The 22,530-nt window shown below is 37.2% G+C and overlaps 1 protein-coding gene across 1 annotated transcript; it reads left to right on the top strand.

Annotated features, from left to right (window-relative positions):
* The first annotated feature begins 337 nt into the window (after positions 1–337).
* On the top strand, positions 338–22,239 carry LOC116151914 (ice-structuring glycoprotein). The gene is made up of 14 exons (XM_064483622.1): positions 338–752; positions 820–954; positions 1,087–1,726; positions 3,221–3,306; positions 3,592–3,704; positions 3,810–3,888; positions 5,189–5,254; positions 6,056–6,119; positions 7,474–7,541; positions 9,504–9,704; positions 11,011–11,118; positions 12,977–13,091; positions 13,476–13,538; positions 15,761–22,239. The coding sequence occupies exons 1-4, from the start codon at positions 338–340 to the stop codon at positions 3,288–3,290; spliced, it is 1,260 nt and encodes a 419-aa protein (XP_064339692.1). The 3' UTR covers positions 3,291–3,306; positions 3,592–3,704; positions 3,810–3,888; positions 5,189–5,254; positions 6,056–6,119; positions 7,474–7,541; positions 9,504–9,704; positions 11,011–11,118; positions 12,977–13,091; positions 13,476–13,538; positions 15,761–22,239.
* Positions 22,240–22,530: the final 291 nt, after the last annotated feature.

Below are 22,530 nucleotides of genomic sequence, written 5' to 3'. Positions count from 1 at the left end.
ATAGGCAAATCTCTTGAGGGGAGTAGGGCATTGATGTGTAAAAGATTATTTCTGACAGTGAGAATAGCATGTGTATGGCCCTGTAGCATGAGGGAACATAGTAAGTACGAGGATTCTAAGAAGTATATCTATGGTAATGATCATGAAGGTGAACAAGGAGTGATTTGAGGCAACTAACAAGGGTAAGGCCAAATATATAACAGTCAGCATACTACAGCAGGCTGTCCGGCGAGCCGGCCCTCCGCCCGCGCCGCGGGGTGGGCAAGCGCCCCGCGGGGGTCTCGGGCTCCCAGCCCACTGCCCCGCCTCCCTGCCACCTGCTAGGCGTCGTCCGGGAATGCCCCTCACCGAGAGAGACCCTCAATCACAAGTCACCCCGCCCTCCCCACCCTCCTCGCCGTGCCACGCAACCCCGCCCCTGAACCGCCCTCCCGATCTCCGTGCAGTACCCCTCGCCCCTCGCCGGGAAGAACGCAGTGACTCCAGCAGCCCTGGCGGCTCTTTGGGCCGAAGGGGCGGGCGCGGGAGCCATTGGCGGAGGTCGCTGCCTCCGGCTGTCAATCCCGCGGCCCGGCCCCGCCCCACCGGCGGAGCGTGGCAGGACGCAGGGCCGCGGGGGCTGTCGGGACTGCTCCAAGATGGTCGCGCGCTTAGTGTCCGCACCTGCTGGCGGCCCCGAGCCTCGTTCACTGCCACCGCTGCCGACCAGAGCCGCCGGTCGGCCCGGCGACTCCGGGGGCTGACCCCGCAGGGCGGGAGGCCGCCATAGCGACCCTGGAAAAGCTGGCGAAGGCCTTCGAGTCCCTCAAGTCCTTCCAGCGGCCGCCACCGCCGCCGCCGCTGCCTCAGCCGGCACCGCAGCCGCCGCCGCCTCAGCCCTCTCAGTCGGCACGGCCGCCGCCGCCGCCTCAGCCCCTTCAGCCGGTACCGCCGCCGCCTCAGCCGTCTCAGCCGGTACCGCCGCCGCCGCAGCCCCCTCAGCCGGCACGGCCGCCGCCGCCGCCTCAGCCCCTTCAGCTGGTACCGCCGCCGCCTCAGCCCCCTCAGCCGGCACCGCGGCCTCAACCGCCACCGCCGCCCGCCCAGCCCCCTCAGCCGGCACCGCAGCCGCCGCCGCCTCAGCCCTCTCAGTCGGCACGGCCGCCGCCGCCGCCTCAGCCCCTTCAGCCGGTACCGCCGCCGCCTCAGCCGTCTCAGCCGGTACCGCCGCCTCAGCCGGTACCGCAGCCGCCGCAGCCCCCTCAGCCGGCACGGCCGCCGCCGCCGCCTCAGCCCCTTCAGCCGGTACCGCCGCCGCCGCCGCCTCAGCCGGTACCGCCGCAGCCTCAGCCGTCTCAGCCGCCGCCTCAGCCCTCTCAGCCGGTACCGCCGCAGCCTCAGCCCTCTCAGCCGGTACCGCCGCCGCCTCAGCCCCCTCAGCCGGCACCGCGGCCTCAACCGCCACCGCCGCCCGCCCAGCCCCCTCAGCCGGCACGGCCGCCGCCGCCGCCTCAGCCCCTTCAGCCGGTACCGCCGCCGCCGCCGCCTCAGCCGGTACCGCCGCAGCCTCAGCCGTCTCAGCCGCCGCCTCAGCCCTCTCAGCCGGTACCGCCGCAGCCTCAGCCCTCTCAGCCGGTACCGCCGCCGCCTCAGCCCCCTCAGCCGGTACCGCCGCCTCAGCCGGCACCGCAGCCTCAACCGCCACCGCCGCCTGCCCAGCCGTGGGTCAGGAGCCGCTGCACAGACGGTGAGTCCCTGCTGGCCCCTCCCCAGCCCTGCGCGGGTCTCCGTCCCTCCCTTGGCCTCCCCTGAAGGCCCCTGAAGGCCCCGAGGTGGTCCGGGCCCAAGGCCTCTGCTTTCCCAGCTGCGAAACTCGGGAAGGAACGGGGCTGTGTTGTGATCCGAGGCCGCGCGTCCCGTTCGGCTTCTTCTGGGCCACTCCCACCCCTCTCCTCCTCCGGGCCAGGTGTAACATTTTGTCTTCCCTTTTCAACTGACGGTTTAAAACAGTGTTTCAGATAACTGTCAAAACACTATGCATGCAAAACCCTAGGTTAACTTAAGGGAAGGAGTAGGAGAGAAGGGGGAAAGGAGCGAAGTTCACCGGTCACTTCTGTGGGGGTGGGTTAGATGGGCACAGTGGTGAACGCTTAACTGCTACATGGCCCCCTGCACTTACCATCATAGTCGTTACTGTTACTAACCCCGGACAGCACTGGTGATAAGGAGGCATGACCACGGAACAGGTGCTCATTGAGCTTAATTTTACACAAACTAAGATTTCCAAGGAATCAAGACAGGCAGTAAACACCAGCTGCAGAGGACAGCTTGTGCAGGGTTGGGAAACAGCATGGCATGATCAGAACTTTAGTTTGACTGGCTTGAAATGTAGAGGGAAAGGGAAACTTCACACTGATGAATCAGAGAGGAGATAGCTGTTTTTATTAAACTAAAATGGTTAAGTGAGCCTTGTTGGTTAATGATTTGCCTTAGCAATGTGAATTTGGATTCTGCAAGTATTTTATAAGTTCTGTAAGAAGCTTGTTTTAAAATTTCAGAACTCTTAACGTATTAGAAGTTCAGTTTTATTTTATAAGAATTTTTTTTAAAAAGTCTTTATTTAACTCAACTAGAATGGAGTTCCTTTAACATAGGAGACTTTATTATCTCATGTATTAATACCTGCTAGAGGTACACAATGACAAATGTGATTTATAAACAGACACATACAGACACAAGGAAAACAGAGCATGTAGCTTCAGTAACAGTTTAAGAGAAAAGTCAGAAACAGAAATTTTTCCTGGTCAAAATATCAAAAAAAGCACCTGGGGCTTATATCCCTTAATTGATTTGAGCTCTAAATGGACAAATACACATTTAAAAAAAAAAAATGCTAAGAACAAGATTCTTTTTCACGTTGAATAATAATTTTGAAGTTTAAATAAATACCAACAATAGAGCTATGAGGGAGGAAAAATATAAAATACTGATTTTTTTTTTTTAATCTCACCGTAAGGTGCATTCTTAAATACATAGGAGAGAACTGTCATGATTTGCGCTACTCGCTTGCAAATAGTTCAACAGTATTAACAATGATTGAATTTAGATGGTGGGCATATGGGAATTTATCATCCTATTAAACAGTTTTCTGTACTTCTGAGACTTAGAATAAAACATTGGAAGGAACCTGTTAGACATAATGCTCTATGTGAAGTAATTTGTTCCCTTTGTGAAATTCTAGGAAGGTTAAAATGCATGTTCATAACATCAAGAAAATCACAAGCATTTACGATGTAATCAGAACTACCTGAGGATCTGTGAAACTTGGTGAGTTGGTGGATTTTTTAAAATGTCTTAAAACATTTTGTTTTTACAAAGATTACAGGAGTAAGAGAAGATAAATTTTAATCAACTCTTAATATTTTTTTTCCTGGTTGATGTGATATAATTAAATGTGGGGAAAAAAGGTAAACTCTAAAAGGAGACACTACCTTGATGGTTTTCTATGGAGGAAACTCAAGCAGGAGGAAGTTTAATTTAAAAACATGAATTACTGCTCTTTATAATACATTCTAAGTTGTCATTCTTTTGAATGCCTTCCTTTCCAAACAGGTGTGTTATTCTGGGAGATCATCAGGACTTCTGGGTATTTGGAGGTACTGACCTAACCAGTGGAACTGCTGATTTATAAGTTGTCCAGAATTTTGGAAAACTGATTAGTAGAGGTAAATAATGTTTCCTTGGCAAGTGATGACAGAAAGTGACTTGAGTGAATTTTCCTTTGTTTTTAGGCAGATGTACCTAACCATGTATGTTAACAATGATTACAGGCTGGAGACCGAGAACTACCATTTTTGCCAGCTGGGATGCAGAAAAGTTTGGACTTCTGGGTTCCACAAATGGGCTGAGGTAACTAAGACAGAAAACGTATCTTCTTGGTCAACATGTATCTCAGGGTAATCACAGATGTGTTCCATTACCTGATATTGTTTTAATTTGGATAAATACTCAAGAAAATTTAAGAAATAGAGTTTGCTTTTGCTTTTACATCAGTTTGGTAAAACAGAACAACCTCTTAATTACTAAGTACAAACCAAGTTTTTCATTATTTTTAAAATATTTTAGTTTCTATTTGTATTTGTTTTGTGATAAGTAAGTAAAATCTGTAAGCTCAGAAAATAGTCAAACCTAGGAAGCTGCTTCTGACAAGTGAATTAGCTTATTGAAAATCTGATATAGATCCTTGGCATTAATTTTCAAGTTTTTACAGTTTCCTTGGATTTCTTCTATCTAGGAAAACAACATGCTCTTTTAAGATAACTATACTCTGATTATAGTCTCTCCTTTATGGATTCCGTACTAAATTGGAACCATAGGTATATTTTACCATTTACAAAAGTGCCTGATTGGGAAGTATAATACAATGATTTTGTAAATTGAATTACTCTAAAATTTCAAGGATTTATTTTTAATTCAATTATGATTAATTTTCATTTGTCACTGGCTCTTAATGCTTTATTTTAAAGTGTCTTTCATAGGCCCCCTTCTTTCATCTTCTTCCCTTAGGCTCTCTGTCCAGTAACTCTAAGTTCTTACATGTTCATGGTAGGCTTGTGTGTTTTTTTTAAAGGCAGGTGCACCAAAAAGCACTTTCCTGTGACTATCCTCTGTTTTGTTCATCATTTATGAGTCCAAATTTTATAGAATTTATTTGAAGAATGTCATATCTTTCTTATCATTGTATCTGGTTTTTAAAATGCTTTCCTTCTGACTCATTTCTGCATACTTTAAAATAATAATATGAATCAAATAAGTATGGGAATAAAATCACAGTTACTTGTATCACATTTGATTCCATGTATATTGCAAAGTCTTATTATTATGTTGGTGTTATGAACATGCATTTCATAATACACTTATTTACATGAATCAGATCTTATTCATTAAGGTCACTTACTTTTAGAAATATGTAATTTCTTGTGAATACATGTATATAGAAATACATGTGTCTTTCTATAATTTAAGCAGCTTAGAATACAAATAAAATAAATCCAAGATACAAGATAATATGCCTTACATTAATTTAAATTCATGTGAGTTAAAAGACAATTTGAATATTGTTTCCCATTTTCTACTAGCTTCTTGATCATATTCAGCAGCACATTTACCTTTACATATATTTAAGGAATCTTTTTTATTTCTACTGTAGCTCTGTCATAATGGAAACTCTGCAGCAGAATCAGCTGTCATCTATCCCATGTGGCCAAGTGCAGAGGTGAGAATTCTCATTTGTGGGATGACCACTCACAGCTTTAAATGTTTTTACTGTAACTGCTCTTATAAGGTAGCAAGCTAGAGAGAGAGAGAGAAACAGAGAGAAGAAAAGAGTTCTCTCTGCATATTCCCATGTGTGTGATGGCATTAGTCTTCTTCTGCTGTATTTTTCTAGAATGTGTGTGCGTGTGTGCATGTATGTGTGAGAGAGAAATGTCTTGTCTTTGTCCTAATAGCCACTCTTCTCTCCCTCTAGTTTTTTCTCTATCCTCCCCTCCTTTCTTTTTCTTTTTCATCAATATCTTCTCTTTCAAAAAATTCTTGATAAATCAAGTTTCCAACTTCCTCACTTTTAATATGGTAAAGTTACTTGGATCTCCAACGTCAAGGGATCTCATACTTTAATGTCTGTAAGGATTGCCAGGGACACCTTTTAAAAGTACAGATTTCCAGGCCTTACTTTGAGCAGTTCTCTTCCAGCAGATCCAGGGTGAGGCTGAGCATCTCTGAGCCTTCCCCCTTCATATTATGGTGCAGGGGATCAGGGGCAGTTTTCCTCTGGGTCTCCGTGTTGTTGCTATGAAAAGTGGCTACAGCATCACTAATATTTTTCTTTCTTGTTTTAATTGCATTAATATTATCAAGCAGTTAATAGCATTTTCTTAAAATTATGGTCAAAGGCATAGGCATTTGATTTATAATGGTATCTTCAAACCACTCTTTTACTGAATTAATTTGTTTTGCTTGTATTTCCACAATTGTAAATGCCGTGAGTTAAGTGACTGCTTTGCTTCAACTACAGGAGAATGTGAAAACACTCCAGGAGAGAGAGGTTGCATATATCAATGCAGACTCATACACAGAAGGTAAATTTTATTTCAGATTTTCATTAAATAGTATACCAGTATTTAAGTCTGTCAACTCCAACTCATAAACTAGGATTATCCTCTTTCTATGAGATGCCTCAATAATACCTCCATTTCTCCATTTTACCAGAGAGAACATTATTATGATTCAAATGAATCAATACGATTCATAACTAAGCTATTGATCCTAATTTCTTTAGTATATTTACCATTGGCCTATCTTGGATTACTACTTAAAACTTTAGTACTTTTGACATTCTTCCTGTGGAGCTATTTTTAAAAGTTGGGCTAAAGTATTTCATACAGAAATAGTTCCTGTATGTATTGGAACAACTCTGAAATAAGCACCCACTACAGACTTCCTTTTGACCCTGACATGTGGCATGTGCATCTGTAGGCTTTCATCGTGTTATGGTCATTTCTAGGTAAGTGTCACAGGACACATGTTAGTTACTGACACGCTCTAGTCTAACGTCTTGATATTGAATTGAATGAATGAATAAAAACGTGAACATTATGGCCTTACCACTTCCTTTGCCAAAGACCCCTAGGTACTGCTGCCATAATGAGCAATGGCCCTTACTGTTACTGCAGGAGCTGCGGCCTTAGCAGCAGAGTCTGCCTCTGCAGTCTCCTATCCTGAGTGTGTGCTGCAGCCTCTCTGGCTCCTGAAGAGTTATTTCCACCTTGTGTTTTAGTTTTAGCCAGACTGTCTGTCTGTCTGTTTATCTACCTACCTATCTATCTATTCTAAAATTTTATTTATTTGTTTTTACTGAAGTACATTTGATTTGTAATATTAGTTTCAGGTGTACAGCGAAGTTACACAGTTATATACATATACATATACATATACATATACATATACATATACATATACATATACATTGTTTTTAGATTCTTTTCCATTATAGGTTATTATAAGATACTGAATATAATTCTCTGTGCTATACAGTAGGTCCTTGTTGTTTATCTGTTTCATATATAATAGTGTATATCTGTTAGTCCTGAACTCCTAACATCTCTCTTCCCTTCCCCCTTTCCCCTTGGGTAACCATAGTTTCTTTTCTATGTCGTGAATGTATTTCTGGTTTGTAAATAAGTTCATTTGTATCATTTTTTTGTTTGTTTACATTCCACATATAAGTGATATAATTTGATATTTGTCTTTCTCTGTCTGACACATTTCACTGAATATGATAATCTGTAGGGTCCACCCTATTTTTAATTCTCCAGGAATGATGCCTTCAATTTGAAATCTGTTACATCTTGTTTATAATTAGAAAATAAAGTTAGAATTAAATACAGGTTTGAAGTCCATTTGGAGGTATTAAAATACTCTCTTATTTTGCAGGCAATTATACTCTCAGAGTTGACTGTACACCCCTTCTTTTCCAGTTGGTATATAAACTGACAAAAGAGGTATGTAAGTAGATCTGTCATAATGTTTTTTGATGAGTGGATAAATCAATAACTTTTGTTTTCTAAATTACTAATATTTAAACTGGTGACAGACATAGCTGATTTGTATAAATAACAAATCAGAATGAGCTTTAATACACTACTTATGTGACATAACTATGAGAACAGTAGTGCTAGTCTCTGTTCTAATAATAGTTCCTAATAATTGTATACATTTGTTAAAATGTGCAGGGTCTGTTGTTTCATGGGGCAGAGTCTCTTTGATATAACAGAAAGAATACTGAGCTGGGATGGGGAAGCCTTGGCTGTGAAGAGTGCCTTGGCTATTCATTCATTCATTCATTCATTCATTCAGCAAGTATTTATTGTGTGGTTACTATGTATCAGGTCCTATGAAATGAATTCTAGCAGCTACAGTGATAAAAGCACAAGGTTTCTGAATCCAAATACTTTATAATCTAGAGAGGCCACAGACCTGTAAATGAGGACTCATACTTCACTTGAATATTGGATACTATATACAGTGGAGGACAGTTGTGGAAGAGAGAAGTTAAAACCCTGGGGTAGCTGGTGAGGTTGGAAAGCACTAGAAGGTGTTCACAGAAGGATTAGTGGTTAGGCTGTAAAATGGAAGGATGTCAAAGTGGGGAGAAGGTTTCTCCTCAGAGGACACAGGACCTAATAAAGACATGGATGTGTGAAAGAACATTTCCCAACCTCTGGGTAATGCAATATAACCTAAATGTAAGGTGTTGGTGAAAAAGCTGGCAAGAAATGGGGCCTGACACATAGGCCTAAGTGTTCATAAATCTGGTGATGGAGAAATTAAAGAATCTTTAACAAGGTTGTATATTATCATTTTTATTCATTAGAAAAATTACTCTGTATCAGTGCATTGAATAGATTAAGCTGTAGTAAGTCTAAAAGCAAAATGGAAATAATTCCACATAATTATTTAGCACACAGGAATTTATAAATACTAGTTATTGATGTAAAAAGTACTCTGAAAATGCTAATGCACTCTGAATCTCTAAAAATTATGTGATCTACTCATTGAGTATATGTGTGCTTCATTTAAATAACCCCCATTATAGAATTTAACTGTAAAAATATTTCTTTCAAGTAGGTATCACTTAGATGACAGTGGGAAGTAGATGTCACATCTCTGTGGTCCTGTTTCCCAATCGCCCTTCATCTTGCCCTGTCCTTTTCACTGTTAGTGTCTTTAACATCTCATCCTCCCAAGTGAGCATCCTCCCATGCCCATCACAACTCCCACCATACTGGGAAGCTTAGGTCCTTGATCCTTTTATTGAAATGTCCCATAAAAACATCTTATCTAAAAGCACGCTGTAAAGACAGCCCTTGTTGTGGAATCCTTCTCAGGAGATACATTTACACTCTGTCCTACAGAGGAGGCTCCTGCCTTTATAGGAGGGGTAGTAAGAATTTTAGGGCCAAGAAGGAGAAGCTTAGGTCTATCCCCTTTGTACATTTATTTAATAAGTATTAAAAGTGTAAATGGTTACCATAGTGACAGGATAACTCAAACATAGATTCTGCTATTAGTGTGTTACCTGTGTAGCCAGGAGAGACTATGATCAGGAATTTTCAAATCCAAGATAGAGATTAAAATCACCAAAATGAATACAGATAAAAGTGTGGGAAGCAAAAAATAAATATCTTAGTTTATTATTTTACATGTTGGAATTAAACAGCCTGCTTAATGGGAAATTGCAAGATTTTTTCCCATTTTAAAGCCTCTTTTATGTTAATTTGAATTTAATTTTCATGCCACTTTATATACAATATATTTGTCTTTCAGAGTTTTTGTTTTAGGTAGTTTTTTAACAGTTTAACTGGAAAATTAAAATGTATCTTTAGAAGTTACATTATCAGGATGAACTAATTAATTGTCCAGAAGAGAAGAGTGAGATTTTATAATCTTGTTTGATTTGTTAGTGGAAGAATCAGACATCATTCATCTGGAGAAATGCTATTGGTTGCTGAGGGCTCAATCCTGAACTGGATACTTGATTTAGAGACATTTGGCCCATTGGCTTCACCACCAATTTGTCCATCTCTGAGTGAAGGTGGGAATCCTATTTTCTACAAATGTTCTTTGCTAAACACGTGAGCCTTGTTCCACCTTTGGAGCCTTGTGTAAGTTGGTTTACCTTTCTGCACCTGAATATTCTCATATATAAAATTGGTTTGACCAAGACAATCATTATGAAACTGTGCTCCAGTGCGGTGCCTCAGCATCTGGTGCAGGGTCAGGGTGGTGGACACTGAATAGGCAAAGCTCTAGCTTCCACACATGACCCCACCTCTTCCTCAGCTGAGTAATGTCTATTGTATTTCTTTTATATAGAAGAGGGTTCCACTGCTGTATCCTTCCCCCACCCTTAAAAAATTAAGAAACCACTGGACTAGACCATTTCTAAGGTCCCCACTTAGCTCTAAACTTTTCACTACTATATATATATACTATATATATATATATATATAGTATATATATATATTAAATGAGGTTTACAAGGAGTAGTTGTGGCTGATAATCACAAAAACTGTATTTGAAATCTGAAAGCTTGGGTTCTGCTTCTGATTCAGACCTTTTTAAAAAAAATTTCTTACTTTTAGCAAGTCATTTAACTACTTCTTAGCTTCAATTTTCTGCTCTTTGAGGGCACAGAATTAGATTCTTGAAATAGTCTGTATTCTTCAGGTTTCTAGTGTGTTTTAGAAATATTTGTTAGGGGAGCTAGAACAGACAGGGCTTCCACTTCAGCAGTGCAGTTATGTTTTTACCTTTTTAGAATTAGAGATTGAGAAATCATTTCATTTGAAAACAAAATGATTCCATTTATTTTTTATGAAAAGTTTAAAATCCACAGGATTAGATTATAAATTGCCCTTTATTTCTGAAATTTAATATATTTATGTATACAGATTAAGTGGTACAATGAAGACTGCAGTACAGAATTTCTTTCTTTTATAATATAGTGTGTTAGTTTTCTTTGCTTCATGAAGGAGCTGTATGAAGCTTGTTAATAACAACACAGTATATCTTTGATAGAGTTCAACTTTTCTTCTTCTTTTTTCCTTTTTCTTCTTAGTCTTTCCAAATTAGGATAATTGTGGTCTCTGACTTTTTTCCAGTTACATTTTTAAAATATACTTTTATGTTTTACATTCTACAATCACTTTAGACTTTTGGAATTAATATAAGATAGAGACAGGTAGGCAGACCAAACCAAACACTAAATGATAGTATTTTCTTCTAGGAAGTTAAATTTTGGTTATAATTATGCCAGGGGGGAAAAAAAAAACTTCCTAAGACAGTGGAAACTACTGATAACTTTTAAAAACTAAGTCAGTTTATGCGAGTCATGCCTCCTTTCATAAGCATGTCATTATTAACAGGAAGTTTGTTGGCTGTGATTTATTCTGTGTTCCTATTTTACAGGTTTATTTAACGCTTTTGGTGAAAATCATGACAGCCACATAGATTTTAAGGAGATATCCTGTGGGTTATCAGCTTGTTGCAGAGGACCTCTGGCTGAAAGACAGAAATGTAAGTGTGTTAAACATCACAAAATTTGGAAGCTATACAGAGAAAAAAATTAGCATCCATTCATGTAAAAAATCATCTGATTAAAGCTTGAATTTTCATCCCTTTGGCAAATAGCAATCTCTTGCTGAGGTTTTACTGAGGTCAGTGTAAAGGTTCAGTCATCTGTTCTTTTTTACTGTGGAGTAATTTAAGATCTTTGTTATTAATAATGGTTGATTTTCCAGATGAATGTACAATTCATGATAAATGAACTACATCATTCATGATGTGTTTGAAAATGTTAAGCATATAGAAAATATTTTCTGGTAGTCTATATAGAAAATTTGTCTTGCTTAACTTGAATTCCAACTTATTTTCTAGCACTGTGTATATTGATATTTTATTAGCAAAATTAAATTTATGATAAAACAATTTTATTAAATACTAAGTTTATCTTTTAAACCTAGCTAAAATATTATAGCATAATTTATAAGCATATTACATTAATAAATCTTAAACATATTTGTTTAGGAAAATGCAGCAGTTTACATTTAATTGGAACCTAATTCTTATATATTCACTAGGGTCATTATCTCTGCATCTTTGTAAAATACAGCTTCACAAATACTGCATATTTTGGGTATGATACTTAATAGTTCAATATTCTTTAGTAATGTTGTACTGTGATGCACTCAGTTAATTTAATAGCATAATTGTTACACGGGTGTGTGAAGTAGATAATTATTTAATCTTAAAACTTTAGATTTCTTTTATCTTCCCTGATAGTATACCATTACTCTAACCTGGCTTTGTGATAGATTATTTGTTCACATTAAAGTTCTGGTATTAAAGAGGCTGAAGTTTTTTTTTCTCAATTGAGGTTAATTATTGTCTTAAATTTTTTTTAATTTATTTTTTGCCAGTGGACTAGTGGAAGTTAACCAACTAGACTAACTAGCAATTTTGCTGATATTGATGTTAATTAGCAAAGTGCTGATATTTCGGATTTTTAGCTTGTTGTATATAAACTTCATTGAAGATTTGAAATTGTTCTTAGGCAAAAATATTGGGTGCACATTAATTACATTGGAGAGGCAAAATCTTTATACAGTCATCTCTCATTATCTGCTGAGGATTGGTTCTGAGACCCCCTCAGATACCAAATCCATGGATGCTTAAGTCCTTATGTAAAATGGCATAGTATTTGTATATAACCTATGAACATCATCCTGTATACTTTAAATCATCTCTAGGTTACTTGTAATACCTAATATAATGTAATTATTTGTAAATACAATGTAAATGATATGTAAATAGTTGTCAGTGTATAGCAAATTCAAGTTTTGCTTTTGAGAACTTTCTGGGAAAATTTATATATATATATTTATATAATTTCTGACCTATTGTTTATACCTGTGAATGCAGAACCAATGGATACAGGGGGCTTACTGTACCAGCTTTTTGTTGATTCTTAATGTAAATGGAATATTTTCAGCATTGTAAGAATCAACTCTGAAGTGATCAGTTTTAAATATTAGAAATTAATTTAAAAGCTTGAATTACCTTCTCAAAATCTGTGAGATATTGTATAGTAACTTGGCCCTTCTTTTTCAGTTTGCAAGAAATTTAACTTTAGATTTAGGTGAAGGATAGAGTTCTCTAAGCTGGCTAATGATATAAGGAGAGAGACTTGTGAAGTGTACAGGAATTCCTACAAGTTCAAAGGACTTTAAGGACACAGTGTCCTCCAAATAAGAACTTAATCCAGAATGTAGTTGTTTGAGGAACTAAGTAATTTTACTAGGGCAGCTTGTAATAAAATGTATTATACTTCAGAATATGAAAGTAATTTCCCTCCATAAGAGTTTCTTTTGTTTAGTTTGATTCAAGGTATTTGATGTTGACGGTGATGGAGTTCTTTCTAGGGTTGAACTGAGAGACACGTGGTTGCACATTTAGAGGTCTGGAAGGACAACTGCACCGATGATATCCTGGTAAAGTCTGATTGCATACATCTTCTTGCATGTAAACTTCCAACAGGAACATAGAGTGAAGAATTTTTTAAAAGAGGTTGAGAAAAAGATTTCTTACTACTTCTAGGTTCTATATTATGCTACTCAAAATATTCATAGCAAAAGATGCAAAATTGGGAAGAGAATTTGCCTTAGAAAATTTAATAAACTGAATGTATTATGTAAAAAAAAATGAAACCACTGGAAAATTGTCATAAATTTTTAAGGTAAACAAGCAATCTATTTCTGTAATTAAAAAAAAAAAAAAAAAAACCTTGACCGAAAATACTTTATACTTCAGCTACTGGCTAATAAAAATGATACCTTCTCCTTCCTAACTACTGATTTGGGTTTCTGGTTTTAAAGGAATTACACGTGGATGTATCCAACATTGTAGAAGACACATAGAATGCGCATGATACCACAAAGGTGAGTCTAGCAGAGACTAATTTATTCTTTTCTAAAAATACATTATATTCTGAATTGCTATACATACCTTACGTATACATACTTGAATCTCTTCTACATCATCCCTGCTAAATGCTTATTTGGACCTGTCATTACAATACCTCCAAGTTGTCCCTAAGGAAAGCCCATTCCACCTTTAAACAACTCCATTAAGTGTTATTTACATAAAAACATTATATTTTATAAGCTAGGCATTTTATAAAAATTAAGTAGAGACAGCCCTTGCCATCTGTAGTTTATAATCTTTACTTCTCCCATTTTAATACATTATGGTAAGACAAAACTTATATTGAGCAAAAGAAGCCACAGAATAAAAGAACACATTGTACAATTCAATTTATATGAAGTTCTAGAACAGAGACAGAACTAATGTTAATAAGTGTTACAATAGTGATTTTGGAGATGGGTGATTTAACTGGGAAGGACCATAGGATATCTGGGATGATGGAAATTATTTTTTATCTCAATCTGGGTGGTGTATATTGTTTAAAAAAAATTTTTTTTAATAATATTGGTGAGGGTCTGTCCTAAGTTCTTTAATAGCAGCCAGAATAATTGTATAATAGCAGAAACGAGCATGTACTTTACAAAGAATAAAGCCTTGAATTTTCTTAGTTTCACAACATTTATTAAAGATATTATAATAGGTTTGCCTTAATGTCTATGTATCCCTGTGAAACTGAAGATAATCCATATATGTGAGACACATATGAGTTAATTTGACCCTTTCTATTCAAATGTTGACATGTACCAAGTAGCAGATGGTAGGATGTAGACCATAGTGGTCTTATACAGGCTTAGAAAAATAAGTAACATTTTTTTTTAATCACAAATCCAGAAGAAATCATCATAGTCTTATTAACTGACACTCAATAGAAATAAATAATAGAAATGAATTTTTCAGGGCTTGATCTTTGTTTGGCAATTCAGATAACCATCTTCATTTACTTTTCTGCCCAAAACTAAGGTAGCCATTTCTATTTGGTATATATGAAAACAGAAACATAGGAAAGTTTCTTTTAGGAAATACCTTATGTAGAGATAACAATTTCCATTGCCTTTTTTCTGGGTGTTTGATAAGTATGGAGGTTATCATTGCTGTCTATTTTTGTGTAAGACCGAGTTTCTTCTTATGACTGTACTTTTGAACATTAAAAAAAAAGATCATTTAGCTGCTCCATCTCCGTGTAAACATAATAATGAAATGGTAAAAATTTAGAATAGAATTTGGACCTTTCAACCAAACCTATTACCCATATTCACTGGTGACTAGACTGTGACAATATTACCCATTATTTTGTACCATTACATTGGTATTAATATACTTTAATGGAAGTTGCATCATGAAAGCCAATAAGTACCATCACAGTGCTTTAAAATCTTTTCTTATAATAAATGGTATTATATATTGAATGAATACATGAATATCATTAATAATAATATTAAGTATCATTAAATAATAAATCATTAAATAATAAAAATATAATTAAGTAATAAAAGCTAAGAACATTATTATTCATCTAGGATTGTTAAGGTGATTGTTCAAAACATGAAGTAAGAGGCATTTGGTTATATTTTTGCCTCCCAAGAAATATTTTCTACTGTATATAAATGTAATTTTTGGTACACTTTCACACCAAAAAAAAAAAAAAAAACTGCTTTACTCAACTTGTGAAAGTAATGTTAAATTTTATTTTGAGGAAATGTTAATATAGATATTTATTATATATATTTAGTTCTTTTAAATCTCTTAAGAAGTCTAATAATGCCAGATGTTTTAAAGAAGATCTTAGAAAATTGTTAGGGTCAAAGGGCATAATCCAGAGAGTTTGGAAAAATGCTTTCAAAGTTAGTAAATAATCCTTTTTCTCTACCCAGAACCTTTTCTGGGTTCTGTTAGTAAACTTCACCTTGAACCAGAAGATACTGTGAGTTATTTCCCAGGTATTACTGGAAGAAGATTTTTGGTGATAAATTGCCCACGTTATGACTCACTACTTCAGAGTTTGGTTACTTTTGAACTTATTTTTGCTGGCCTACTTTTAGATGAACACATAGCATCTACATTAAATCATTAGTTTTCTTTCAGGCAAATGACCATTGCAAGTTTAATAAAACATTTTATTCAAATAATATAAGAAAATGAAGATTTAAGATGTTCTTAAATATTGTTTCTCTTTCAGAATGGCCATCTTAACTCTAGAAGAATATCAGATCTGGAGTGTGAAAAATGTTTTTGCCAATGAGTTTTTGAATCTACTTTTCCAGGTATGTTTAAGGTAAATGACAGAGACCGAGGGCAGTGGTACCAGTAGTTCTACATCTTTTCCATTATGTAGTAGTTAGACAACTAGACTACAAACCATATATTGTCAAAAGAACTGCATTAACCTGTACACCACCTGCAGATGGTAAGTTAGAGCGTGAGTGCTTCTCAGAGTCACAATGTGAATGATAGGAAAGTAGAGTATAGCTGATAATGTTTATCTTAATAACTCATGATAGAGCAGATTGTAGACACATAGAAAAGAATTTAAAATGTAAAAGCCATTATAATTTGCTATTTTTCTTTACTTTTTTTTTTTTTTTTAAGACCCTTCCTAACAAGTAAGGCAGTGTGGACAGAGACATAGATCATAAGTTGGCAGCTGTAAATTTTTCACAAAGTATACAATCTTTCCAGTTAGGAGGTTATTTTAGATGCAAAGCTGTTTCTTAATTTTCTTTTTATTCCTTTCTTTCTTTTTGTTTTTTTTTAATTTAATTCTTTAGAAGGCCCAAAAAAGATTGAAGGAGAAAGGAGGAAAGAAAAGCTGTCAGGGGTGAACATGAAATCATAAAACTTGCCAGATTTTAACTATTTTCCCATTTAAAGTAGTTCTCTTTGCTCCAATTTAAAGAAACAACTTATAGTTTCCCATTTTTCATAGTTCTTCATAAATATATGTTGATTTAATAGTATTTTACAGGGTGTGAGTAGGGACAGACTGGAAGCTCAAGATTTGTAAATACTGACAGTATATATAGAATAGATAAACAAGTTTATACTGTATAGCACAGGGAAATATATTCAAGATTTTGTAGTAGCTCATGGTGAAAAAATATGAAAACAAATATACGTATATTCATAAAGGACTGAAAAATTGTGCTGTACACCAGAAATTGACACAACATTGTAAACGGACTATAACTCAGTAAAAAAATATGAATAAAGATAAAACTGTTAGAACACTATAAAAAAAGTAGTATTTTAGATTTTTCTTATTTTATTCTCCTTTTCTTATAAAAGCACCTCTATGAAGATCAATAAGACTTGATATCTTTATATCTATCATGATTCTCCATTGTAAATACAGAGTAACCTGCCTGTGACACAGCTATGTTAGAATAAATGAAAATTGAACTCTTCCTGACAGCTAATAACTAATGTATATTTAAAGCATATGAAATCTGATAAGCCTATGATACCCATTTAAATCAATCAGTTGCTCTACTGTCAGTTATCAGCCAGGATCTAAGTTGATGTCTTTATAAAACATAAATACATATAAAAATAATATAAACCTACTGTAAACAGAAATGACTTGCTTAGTAATATGAAAATGGTGCAGCTATTTTAATCTCATTTAAAATGATGTCCTCAATTACTTTAAGTTATCATTAATTATATAAACATTTTGACCACTTAAGTTTGTGTCTGAGTCATCTTGCAGCTCTTACATAGCAAAGCATTTTGAACTTTTATATTGCCTTTCCTATTTTCTCATGCTTATCAGGGACTTGCATAGGCACTATTTTTTCTATGACTCTATAGACAGATGTATGCCTGAGATTTTCTTATGTGTCTCAGTGTCTCTAGCATTATATTACTGACAGATTTTTTGTTGGTTATCAATCTAATTTTTTTCTTGGTATATATAGTCCTTTCAAATATATGTATATATATATGTAGTCAGTTTACACTGTTGTGTCAATTTCTGGTGTACAGCACAATGCTTCACTCATACATGAACATACATATATTCATTTTCATACTCTTTTTCACCATAAGTTACTACAAAACAATATTGGATATAGTTCCCTGTGCTATACAGTATGAACTTGTTTATAAATTGGGAGTTTGATTTGCAGGTACTAAATATTAACATTATATTTTATGATGCTCACTTTATCCCATATTCAGATATGCTTTTAAAACTTTATGTTCACTTAACATATAAGTAAGCAGACTTACTCTAAATTGTTTTATTTTCTGTCTGTTTCTAAAATAGAATTAGCTAGTAAATTCAGTGATAAAAGCTTGAATTATACTTTTATTTTATTTGCCAAGATCCCACTCCTGGCTGACCATTTTGGGTATTTAAGTATAAAGTAAGTAAATGTCAGTAGAATTAGGAAACCATTCCTGTGGTAATATTATTTTCAGTCCTTTCAAATAAACTCAGTGCCCAATATTTTGCAGAGGAAGCATTCTAAACATGATCAGGGTCTTCTATCTTGTACGTTAGTCAGAAAGTGTCAAATGTTAAACAGTTTGATAAACAGAATAGTGCACCACACTGACCCCTACCTATATCCATGCTCTAATCCTGAAATCTGTGAATATGTTATTTTACATGGCAAAGGGGATTTTGCAGATGTATCAGGTTAAGGACTCTGAGACAGGGAGATTAGCCTGGATTATCTACATGGGCCTAGTCTAACAACAGGAGTCCTTAAAAATTGAAAATCTTTCCCAGCTGTGGTCAGAAAGATATGACTTTGGAAGAGGGATTAGAAAGCTGTAAAGCTGTTAGCTTTGAAGATAGAGGAAGGGCCATGGGTAAAGAAGTGTGGGTGAACTCTAGAAGCTGAAAAAGACAAGGAAATACATTCTTCCTTTGACCTACAGGAGGGCATAGTGCTGCTGACATCTTGATTTTTAGCCAAGTGATACCTGTTCCTGACGACCTACAGAACCATAAAACAATAAGTTTGTGTTGCTTTAAGCTGCAAAATTTGTGATAACTTGTTACAGCAGTGATAAAAATAAGTATAGGGGAGATAATCCAAATTTATGGATTGGAGGGCTCAACATTTTAAAGATGTCAGTTCCCCTTCAACTGATTCAAAGATTTATATGTGCACATCAAAATCCCCAACAGTTAATTGTTGTTACTGTTTTTTTGTAGAACTTGACAAGCTGATTCTAAATACATAGAGAAGCGTGAAGGGCCAATAGCCAAGATGATATTAAAGAACAATATTAAAGGACTTATTATAAAACAATATTAAGTCTATGTGATAACTACCTAAAGTTAGACATATAGACCAATGGAACAGTATTGAATTAAACCCTGTACCATACATGAACAGTAATTTTAGATAGATTATAAATCTAATAAATTTGAAACATAAAGCAAAGCATCTGGGGGAGGGTAAAGCTCCGGTGGAATGTGTGCTTAGCATGCATAAGGTCTTGGGTTCAACTCCCAGTACCTCCATTAAAATAAATAACCTAATCCCCCACCAAAATAAAGCATCTAGAAAATAGTGTAGGAGATATTTTAATGACTTTGAAGTGGCAAAGAGTTCTTAAACAGGACACAGCACTAAACATAAAAGAAGAGTTTTAAGTTGGACTTCAGTAAAATTAAGAATTATTTTTATCAAGAGATACCATTAAGAAAGTGAAAAGCTAAGCCACACGGTGGGAAAATATATTTGCTATACCTATATCCAAAAAAAGACTTGTATCTAGGGCATATAAAGAACAAAAACCAGTGGAGAAAAAGGCAACCTTAATATTAAAATGTGCAAAAAAATTGAACAGGTGCTTCTCACACACACAAAAAAATCCACATAAGCTATGAAAAGGGGCTGACCTCTTTAGTAATAATGGAAATACGTACTAAACCACACTTGGAACGCCATTAGACATCCACTAGAATAGTTAGTTGTTAAGTGATACGAAGCATTGGTGAGGGCAACAAGCAATGGGGACTCTTACACATGGCCAGGGGGAATATAAATTCTTACAAATACTTTGGAAATAGGCTTTTTGAATGAAAGTTATATATGTATATGTGTGTGTGTATATGTGTACACACACACACACACACACACCCTATTACCAAGGGTAACCCATGTGTGTACCCTTCAGAAACTTCTACATCTGAGCACCAAAGGACGTCCAGAAAATTCTCATAATCACTATTTGTTATACCCCCAAATAGAAAATGACCCAAACACTTTTCAACAATACATGACCATAAGTGGTGGCACATGCATACAAGTTGTATACTTTAAAGCAATAAAAATAAATATACTAGTTTACAGAAAACACTAGTGGATGAATCTTATATAATTTTGAGTGGAAAGTATGGGACCAAAAATTTCAAAAGCAAAAAAGCCAATCCATGGTGGCTGAATTTAGGATGGTGAGTCCATCAAAGGGGTGCCGTAGTATCTGGGAAGAAACCCAAAGTGGAACAGCAATGTTCTGTTTCTTGACTGGATGAAGGTTACATAGATGTGTTTACTTTGTGAAAAATCACTGAGCTGCATACTTAAGATGTGTTCACATTTAAGCATGTATATTATATTTGCATTTTTTTAAAAAATGTTTGCTTGCAAAAAAAGATATCCAAAGCCTAAGTATTTATTAGTAGGAGGATGGATAAAACAAATGATAGTATATTCAAATAATGGAATACTATTCAACAATAAAAAAGAATGAACTACTGATACAAGGATGAACCTCAAAAGCCTAATTTATACATCTCATTGTCAGGTAAATTTTAACTCAGAAGGTAAACAAAACTGTAAACAGGCATGTGCCCTGGGGGGAGGGGTGCTTTAGCCTTTGTCTCCTCAGACCTGTGCCATTACTGGCACATCCCGCAAGAAGAGAGGCAGGGCTCAGCCACAGCTACCATCTCCTCCTGTGCATAGTGCCCGGGCGGGGGCGTGGCTGAGTCCTGAATCTGCACGTGGGGGCTCCACAACCTCCTAGGCAGGACTGAGACTTGTTTATAGCCTGAGGCAGGGAGGATCTTTCTACCCTGACACCTCAGAGAACTTGTGCTGCCAAGAGAAACAAGGAGCTCAGATTTGGCACAGAGCGTAGGCGGGGCTGTTCCTCGGTCTTCCCCGAGCCCACCTACAGACCGCCTACCCGAGGCAGAGCAGGCAGCTGCACAGAGCAGCGGAGTGACCAGCACCAGGAGAGGGCACAGCACCTGACCACGGTGCTGGGATGGGGTGTGATCTGCCCACCTGCCTCCCCCTGAGCACAGCATCTTACTGTGGCATCAGGAGGGGGAGTGACCTGCCGGCCCACTGGGTAAGAGCTCAGCTCCTGACCTAGTGTTAGGAGGGGGCACAATCTGCTAGCCAACAGCCACTGAGAGCAGCACAGATGAGGGCGCCAACAGAAGGGCTATGAAACAGCAAGCTGAGTTCGCGAAGCAGGGCGAAGACACAAAGACCTCTAGATCAAATCATTAAGGGCACACCATCTCCAGGTTAAGTAGGTAACTGATACTCCTTAAGCCACGGTGCCAGAGAGATATGAGCAATGTGAAGAATCAGAGAAACCACTCCCAATTAAAAGATCAAGAGAAATCCCCTGAAAGCATGATCAAGGAAATAGACATTGATGGCCTACTAGATCAAGATTTCAAGAAAAGAGTGATCAAAGTACTGAAGGAACTAAAAGAAATAGGGTTTAGGGATATAAAATATGTCAAAAATGAAATAGAAACTATAGAAAAGAACCAAGTAGAATTAGTAAACTCATTGGCTGAGATGAGAGCTGACCTAAAGGCTGTGCAAAGCAGACTAGAAAATACAGAAGAACAAATATGTGATCTAGAAGACAGGACAACAGGAAGCACCCAATCAGAACAGCTGAGAGAAAAACAAATAAAAAACAGTGAAAACAATATATGGGACCTATGGGGTAATATAAAGTGTGCCAATCTATGCATAATAGGAGTTCCAGAAGGGGGAAAAGAACAAAGGGGATTGAAAAGGTATGGGAAGGACTCATGACTGAAAACTTCCCAAACCTAAAGAAGGAATCATATCCAAGCACAGGAGGCTCAGAGGGTCCCAAACAGGAAGAACCCAAACAGACCCACACCAAGGCACATCCTAATCAAGATAGCCAGAGTCAAGGATAAAGAAATGATCCTAAAGGAAGCAAGAGAAAAACAGAGTGAGTTACAAGGGAACCCCCATAAGGTTTTCAGCTGATTTCTCTACACTGTTTACAACAGCTAAGACATGGAAACAGCCTAAAATGTCCATCAACAGATGACTGGATAAAGATGTTGGATATTTATATGATGGGATACTATTCAGCCACAAAAACTGACAACATAACGCCATTTGCAGAGACATGGATGCTCCTGGAGAATGTTATTCTAGGTGGAGCAGAACAGAAAGAGAAAGAGGAATACCATATGAGATCACTCATGTGTGGAATCTTAAATATATGCAAGATCTTGTGGTAACTCACAGCAAAAAAAAAGTGACAATGAATATATGTACGTTCATGTATAACTGAAAAATTGTGCTCTACACTGTAATTTGTCATAACATTGTAAAATGACTATTACTCAATAAAGAATGTTTAAAAATAAGTAAAATAAAATGTAACCTTTAAAATACTGTATAATGAGAGGTGTGATGTTCTAGTATCTGTTCTAAGAAGTACGTTAGACACACATAAGAATAGCCAATGGTCAGAAAGATCACATGTTATCAGCTACCACCCCATGCAAATTAATGGCATTTAGTAGATATTCATATATGTGTGTACATATATAAAATGTGTATTAGTATATATGTAAATCAAATAAAATAATTATATTATAATCTAATGTAAAATCATATCAGCAAGCACACTGTGCTTAAATAAGTGTCTTGGTGTAAACAGATTACAATTTTTCATTGAGTTGTCATAATG

The sequence above is a fragment of the Camelus dromedarius genome, unplaced genomic scaffold, assembly GCF_036321535.1.
Source record: "Camelus dromedarius isolate mCamDro1 unplaced genomic scaffold, mCamDro1.pat HAP1_SCAFFOLD_117, whole genome shotgun sequence".
NCBI lineage: Eukaryota > Metazoa > Chordata > Mammalia > Artiodactyla > Camelidae > Camelus > Camelus dromedarius.
The sequence above is the reverse complement of the archived record's forward strand: the minus strand, read 5'-3'. Positions and strand labels throughout refer to the sequence as shown.